Source organism: Galeopterus variegatus, unplaced genomic scaffold (genome assembly GCF_000696425.1).
Source record: "Galeopterus variegatus unplaced genomic scaffold, G_variegatus-3.0.2 Scaffold191, whole genome shotgun sequence".
NCBI classification, from domain to species: Eukaryota; Metazoa; Chordata; class Mammalia; order Dermoptera; family Cynocephalidae; genus Galeopterus; species Galeopterus variegatus.
Window position 1 is genome coordinate 159,912 of NW_007726302.1, and position 8,284 is coordinate 168,195.

The window sequence follows — 8,284 nt, forward strand, 5'->3', positions numbered from 1 at the left end:
TGAAAAGGCCACGTGTATCACAAACTCAGGTGTGCAAGTAGTGCTCAAGTTCTTCTTTTTTTTTTTTTTTAAAGAATTAAAGTTGATCCCAAGTCCCAATCTGGCTGTTCTACTTTTGGTCCATGTTGAGGCACCCATTGTTCAAGACAAAGCAATGATTCTAGCATGTCATGCAGCTCTCAAACATCACAGATGTCTCCTGGTCTTTGGTTCCAAGACCACTCTCATCAACACTGATGGCCCACTGTTTCAGTAAGCTCAATCCTTGTGGCCCAGCGGCCCAGTAATTTTGTCCCATGTTGGATACCAAGGAATCTCTGGTGAGGATAGAAACTCCAGTGTCTAGCATTCAAGCCACCTTTGTGCAACTTGCAACTGTCCCCAGGTAGCTACCACCAAGCAATGTGCATGGATCCATTGACCCTAGTCTTGATCAAATCCCCCTTACTCTCTCTTCTTCAGATACCATGATTTCTTCTCCTTTGAGTACACCTAATATAATCCCTTTGACTTGTGTAAGCTTTTCTAAAGACATAAAGGAAGCAATTTCCACTTTGGACTCTGTATCATGAATTTCCCCAAAAGCAAAAGGCTAAATATGGATGACTACCTTCTAAACATGGGGGAAAAAAAAGCTATTTAAGGAGAACATGCATAAGTTAATATTTTAATAAATTGTCCCATGATTTTTAATAACAACAAATCTTTTTACAGATGCTACTCACTTACAGTGGGGTTACGTCCTAATAAACCCATTGCAAGTTCAAAGTGTCATAACTCAAAAGTGTATTCTCGATTTATAGTATTTTCAATTTACAATTGATTTATCCAAACACAATCTCATCATAAATTGAGGAGCATACTGAATGTAGCTTTTGCACCATCATAAAGTCAGAAAATTGTAAGTCAAACCCTCCTAAGTTGTGGGCCATCTACATATTTAGAAGTATACAGATGCTTGGCACCACTTAGGCTAGAAGCTGCCAAAATTTCCTGCCTCCAAAAGTGCCATAGAATAGTGATGAACAGTTCCATGTCTAGAGTCAAACAGGCTGAATTTGAATCTTTGCTCTAGGGTTAGTCATTATGTGATCTTGGGCAAGTAAAGTAAACTCTGGAGCTGTTATGTCCTCATCTGTAAAATGAGAATAATAACAGTAACAATCTCAAAAAGTTGTACAACAATTAACTGAGATAGGGCTGCAAATGTTTCAGTATGATAGGCTGTCGTGCTGGTGAGGAGAAGATCTGTACTTATTAGCTCTGTCTCCTTTAGATAACATCACCTCTGTGCCTACTTCCTCATTTGTAAAATAAAGACATGGTTGTCTACTTCATAGAATAGGTACAGGTGTGAGATTAAATTAAATAATCATGATACATTACTATATGCTCATTACAAGTTGTTGCATTCCACTTCCTTCTTCTATGTTTTTATTTTGGAGATGGGTTTTAAAAGTGGGAGGTTCAGATTTGAGTTAGGTCTGTTTAGTAGACAATACTATGGTATCAATGATAATAGTACTGTAGATACCTAAGAGAATTCCTTATTTTTTAGGAAGTATACACTGAAGTATTTAAGGATAAATTGGGCATCATGATTGCAATTCATTAAACAGTTCAGAAAAAATTACACATAGATGTATGTATTTATTTATATAGATGGAGAGACAGAGACAGAGAGAGAGAAACAGAAAGAGAGACAGAGGAAGAAAAATGTAGTAAAATGACATCATTTAGGGAATCTGGGCGGAGTCTGGGAATTCTTAGTACTATTCTTGTAACTTATACATAGGTTTGAATTATGTCAAATAATGAAGAGGACACCATGCTGAGTGAAATAAGCCAGATGCAGAAATAAAAATACTGTGTGATCTCACTGATGTGTACCTTTAAAAAAAAAAAGGCAAATACAGAGAGAGAGAGAATGAAACAGTGGTTACCAGGGGCAGGGAGGTGGGCAAAAAATGGGGAGATGTAAATCAAAGGATACAAAATTGCAGATATGTAGGATAAGCAAGTGGAGAGATCTAATGTACAACATAAGGACTATAATATTTACTGTACTTAGAGATTTGTACTAAAAGAGTAGATTTTACGTGCTCTTGCCACAAAAAATATGTGTAACTATGTGAGATAATGGATATGTTAATTTGCTTGACTGTAGTAACATTTTCACTACCTGCACATCAAAGCATCATATTTACACCTTAAGTATAAATAAATAAATAAATAAACAAACAAACAAACGAAGGAAGGAAGGAAGGAATAAATAAAATGTTTAATAAAAAGGATGAGAGCGTGAGGTGGGAGAGAAGCCACCGTTCTGTCTACTTGAAAATTGTTCTCTCATCCAAATTATTTCACATGAAGGCTCATCATAATTATATGCCCAAGCCTCACTTAAAGTCTTTGTTTGCATCCAGCTCTAATTATCTACCAATGATTTAATTTGCCAAGAAGTGATGAGTGCTTTGTTTAAAGTGAAGGCCTGGGTACATGGGCAGATAAAAATTGTTTCTGTTATTTCACCAGACTTCATCAGGATGGAAGGTCTCTTAACCCAGCAGTAGTGGCCTACATTCAGTGTGACAAGAAGACCCAGGCCCGTATCAGGAACCACATCTGGTTTCTTCCAGACTTTCTCTGAATGTTGTCTAGAAAAACAAAGCCAATCAAGAGGCAACATAGCTCCATAACCTCTGCCAGGCTAGACACAAGTGGAACAAGGACTGTGGGGTACCCCAAAAGCTGTAGGTGATGAGCTCAAAGGTGGGATCCTATAAACAGATGTGTTAATGCTGGCTTTAATGCAGAAATAACCAGTTGAAGCAAAGTGGCACAGATATGGGCTGATGGCCACGGCACAATTGGAACAGCCAGATGGAATAGCCACCAGGTCCCCGTAATAAATGGCAGCCTGCTGTTAGGTCGAGTCTAGGGAACAGTCCACAAATAGGACATTCTGGGCCAAAAGAAACTACAGTCACAGTTTGGAAAATAGTCTTCAGGTGTGCCACATAGGAAAAATTGGTAGCTGTAAAAGATTTGTTAATGACACCCACTTAGTATGTCAGTATGAAGGCTAGCAATCCCCATGTTATGACTAAAAAGTACAAGCCAGTCAGTATAAATAAAAAATCCAGCAGAAATGTATAGTCCATAAACAGAATGTTGGTACTTTATGTTTAATCTAATGTTTATTGTTTTGACTGATGACAGTGAATCCAGTGTCTGGCACATGAAAATACTGCATAAAGAGCTGGCAAGAGGAAACATTCAGTCTGTATTTATTCTTTTATTCACAAAGCAGGTTTTGATTGTGCCACTGGATAAACCATCAGGATAAGAAGATTAAATATATGCATAACATAACAATTTGGAGATCCATTATCACTAGGCAATTTGTGGCTGTTATCAACCTTCTAAAACTAAAATGTCAGAAAGAAAAACTGTTATGGATTTGTTTGTACCTTCAACTAGGATTATAGCTATACTTTCTTGGAATTTTTTAAAATGCCAATATTTATATAACAAAGACAAAATACTGAATATGATTTCTAGAACTACCCAAGTACTTGAACCGCCAACCGCAACTTGACACATAAACTCAATCAGGTATGACTGAACGTATGCAGAAAGCAAGCTTGTCAAGTTTCGAGTGACTATTTTGTTACCCCAAGCTCTTCCTACACTTTTACTTCTTCAATCTGACGAGCAGGAAAAGGAAAGATGCACTTAATTGATAAAAAGTTATATTGTTTATTATTCCTCAAAGAATCCCACCTTACCCCAGGCAAATCCAGTTCCAACTTTCAAATGCATGGCTTCCTGAAGTGGAAAATATTCAGCCATCATGGGAGTCTCTCAAATTTGTTTAAAAATTCTGAGGTATGAACACTAAACAGGAAAATTCTGTGATAAAGGGGCTTGGGGACTATTGTTTTCTACAAATGAAAGTAAGCCTCTAGATGCAAAACCATTCTGCTGTGGATTGGCATTGTGTGGCTTTTTGATCTTCTTCCCTGTGCCATCTCCTACTCTGAGCTCAGCCCTGTCTTCATTCTTCATTGAAAGACCCCAGACAAATCTACAAGCACTGACTATGTGTCAGCATTGCACCAGACACTGTGGTTGCCAAGACAAACAAACATCTGCAATACTATCACAGTGTCTGTGATACTATGAACATCTATGATACTGTTGTTAGTACCTGTGGAGGTCATGGGATCTCACACTGTACAGCAGTCCCCTCTTCTCATCGGGGAATACATTCCATGTCCCCCAGTGGGTGCCCCAAACTGTGGATAGTACCAAATCCTACATACAATATGTTTTTTCCTACACATGCATACCTATAATTTATAAGTCAGGCAGAGTAAGACATTAACAACAACTCATAATAAAATAGAACAATTATAAGAATATACTGTAACAAAATTTAGGTAAATAGGTCTCTCTCTCTCAAAATATCTTAATGTACTATATACGCCTATTTTCAGACTGTGGTTGACCCCGGGTAACTGACAGCACAAAAAGAAAAATCGCAGATAAGGGAGAACTACTGTATCTGCACCTCAAGGGCTCTTTCTGTAATGAAAAAGAGTGCCCCAGGAACATCCTCAGTTCTATTTAATAAGTGCTATAATCATCATGTGGTGACGGCTATTTGATCTCAGAAGAGAATGTAGTCGATTTTGTCTGGGGAAGCTAAGAACAGCGTCAGAGCAAAGGTGATAGGACAGGAAGACCATTCCATACAGAGAGGAGCGTGCACACACCATCAGAGAAGCCTAAAACAGCATCGCTGCCAATCCATCCAGACACTTTGAGGGCAGGTAGCCAGAGGCCACTCAGCTAGTCAGTGGAAGAGCTGGGGCCAGAACCTAGTCTCCTCATGCCCAGGCCAGTGGCCTTTTTCACTACCTATTCTTGGGACCGTTAGCATTCCCTTTGGGATGCAGTCTTTTTTAGTAAATCAAATCTGACAAATAACTATGTGCTCATGTTTTATCATTAGCTTTCAGGGTTTTTTTTCTGCTCCATAAGACATCTTTGATAATACAAGATTTTAAATTCCAATTTAGAGTTTTAATTTTCCCTCAAATCTTAATTAAGATTGACTCTGCTAGAATAGTTGTTTCACTATGACTTCTGACAACTTTGGGGGTAAGTGAATCCTAGTTTGAGAAGAAAGCCCACTTGCCATCTGTCATATCACAGTGTGACCTCTTCAGAAGAGCAAATATTGATCATCAAATGTCTTCTTTGATGTTAAATGCAAAACAAATCTTTAAACTGACCATTCAATACCTTCTAAAGTTTAAGCCTTCACCATTTTAGCACAGTAAGGAAGCTAATTTACCAATTTAAGTAAAAGACTGATATCACAGTCTGTATAGTAAAATACGTTGATCCTTAGGTTGAAGAAAGTATGTTTATAATAGTCCTAAACATACAATATTCCTCTAACTTAAATCTGAGCAACAGCTCTTACATGCTGTGGATGCAAAAATATAGTGCAAGACACAAGTAATTTTAAATTTTCTAAGAGCCACTTTAAAAAAGAAAAAACAGGGCCGGCCCGGTGGCGCACTCGGTAGAGTGCGGCGCTTGGGAGCGTGGCGGCGCTCCCTCTGAGGGTTCAGATCCCATATAGAGACCGGTCTGCTCACTGGTTGAGCGCGGTGCAGGCACAACACCGAGGGTTGCGATCCCGTTACTGGTCAAGAAAAAAGACAAAAAGGAAAAAAAAAAAAAGAAAAAAACAGGTCAATTAATTTAATAACACATTTTATTTAACCCAATATATCCAAAATATTATAATTTAAGTGTAATCAGTATAAAAAAATATTAATGAGCTATTGCATGTTCTTTTTGTTGTTTTTGTACTAAGCCTTCAAAAATGGTGTATATTTTACACGTATAGCACATCTCAGCTCAAACACTAAACTTCCAGTGGTTAATGTAAAAGTAATTCTATCAAAATAATGAAGTTGTATTTAGTGGAAAATATTTTACAGTGCTTCTGTTTTAAAATTTAAATGAAGCTAATAAAAATTAAGTAAAATGAAAAATGCAGTTCCTTGATTGTATTAACCAATATAGCTAGTGGCTACCATTTTGGACAGTGCAGATCTAAAATTTCCAGTGACAGCAAACAAAAAAATATGTGAATCATCATTATTTGCTGCCAGCAAGACATGGGAGAATGATGTTTAAGAAGGGGTCAGAGAGCAAGCATATAAAAGGTCATACAGAGGTAAAAACTTGAACTTCGGAGGTAGACAAGATTATTTCTATTGCTTTTTATCTGTGACCTCTTTAAGCTTCAATTTTCTTATCCCTAAAGTAGTAATACCTGCATTATTGGTCTCCTAAAATTAAATGAGATAACCTAAATACTGGCTTAGCACAGTATCTAGTGTATTTCTACAGTTCATTAAGTTAAAACCAGTTTTATTTGTGTCTATGAAACAAATAACTTCTGAGGGGGATTATAATTTAATTAATTGCTTGTGGGATATAGGGTGGGAATAGAGAGGAATTGTGGAATTTTTGTAAATTTTATTGCATTATAAAATACATACGTAAAAGTGCACCAATAATAAGTATATAGCTCAGTGAATTTTCATAAAGCAAATGTACCTGCGTAACCAGGACCCAAATCCGGAAACAGAACATTCAGAGAAACTTAAAACTCTCCTCAAGTTCCTAACAAAAAGTAACCATCATCTTGACGTCTAACACTGTAGATTGGTTTTGTCTGTTTGTGAATTTTATATAAATGGACGCATACAGCCTGTACTCTTTTAAGTCTCTGACTTCTTTTGCTCAACTACATGTTTGTGAGATTTATCCACATTGCTGTGTGGAGTAGTAGTTTGTTCTTTCTCACTGCTGTGTTGAATTCTACTATATGAATACCCCACAATGTATGTTTCCATTCTACAGTAGATGAACATTGGGTCATTTTTAGATTGGGGCTACGACAAATATTCCTGCTACACACAATCTCGTACAGTTCTTTTAATGATGCATATGTACTAGAATCGGAGTTTGCAATCTTGAGCTTGTTGAAAAGAAAAGGCTCACTTCGCATAATTTTATGTGCAGGAACCTTGGATAAGCATAAAGAGTTGGAGGACCTTGTGGCTGAGTTCCTGAATGTAGAAGCAGCTATGGTCTTTGGGATGGGATTTGCAACAAACTCAATGAATATCCCTGCGCTAGTTGGAAAGGTAAGGATTTGTTAACATAATTGTCTTCAACTGTAGTATTTCTAAGAATTATAACTTTGAGCAGGTCCTTTGTCAGAAGCATAGTTTAGAAGATCCTTTTCTTAGGAGAAACTAATTGCCTATCTAGAGTTTTTAATAAATGTGTCAACTTAGTCCAGCAAATCTCTTCATCATAATATTCCTGGTTTTAGAATCACAGCCCTAGATGTAAGTCAAAGTTCATCTTCAATAACAGTTTACAAAATCAATCAAAGCTTTAGGCCCAGTAGTCCCCCTTTGCAAAGTGGCAAATATATATTAAGCATGTATTTGGACAAAACATTTTTCCTGTTTATTCATTCACTTATTCAATAAACTGTTTATTGAGAATCTTCTATGTCCTACTATGAGGCAAGAAACTGGACATAGAAAGAGAAACAAAACCTATGTCTTGTAAATGTATGAAATTTGCAGTCTAGTGAGAGAAACAATACACTAAATAAAGTAGGATCAATACCAAAGAAAAGGCAGGCACATATGTGGGGAAGAACAAGAGTTGCCCCAAACTCCTCTTGAGAAAGTCAGCAACACCTGTGCCAAGTAGGTGACATGAGAACAGAATTTTAACAGATGAGCAAGTTATCTCCTTAAGACAAGGAAGAGGGAACAGCATGTATAAAGTGCAGAAATTTGGAGGAACTATAACATCGGACAGTGGTCAAAGAAGAGACCAGAGATGAAGGCAGGAGCCAAATCACCACAAGCATGCTTGTGTCAGTCATGCCAGAGTGTTTGAAATTGTTACTGAGAAAAATGAGAAGTTAGTCGGTTCATTGTAAGCAAGTGTGATAATCAGATTTATATTTTTAAAAATCTGACTCATGATACCTAAATGCAATGTATGATCTTGGATTGGATTCTGCATTGAAAAAAATAGAAGGAAAGATAACACGTAGAAAAGACATTAAGACATTATTAGGACAGTTGGAGAAATTTGAAGTTAAACTTTATGAGTTTATCAGATGACATTATTACCTAAATGTTGGATTTCTTGGATGTGATCA

General features: G+C 37.0%; 1 protein-coding gene across 1 annotated transcript in view; it reads left to right on the plus strand.

Annotated features, from left to right (window-relative positions):
- Positions 1–8,284, plus strand: part of SPTLC3 (serine palmitoyltransferase, long chain base subunit 3) — a 185,570-nt gene that overhangs the window by 99,094 nt on the left and 78,192 nt on the right. Inside the window, exon 5 of the mRNA XM_008564739.1 lies at positions 7,117–7,241. Coding sequence (XP_008562961.1) covers positions 7,117–7,241 — 125 coding nt within the window. The remainder of the gene's footprint in view (positions 1–7,116; positions 7,242–8,284) is intronic.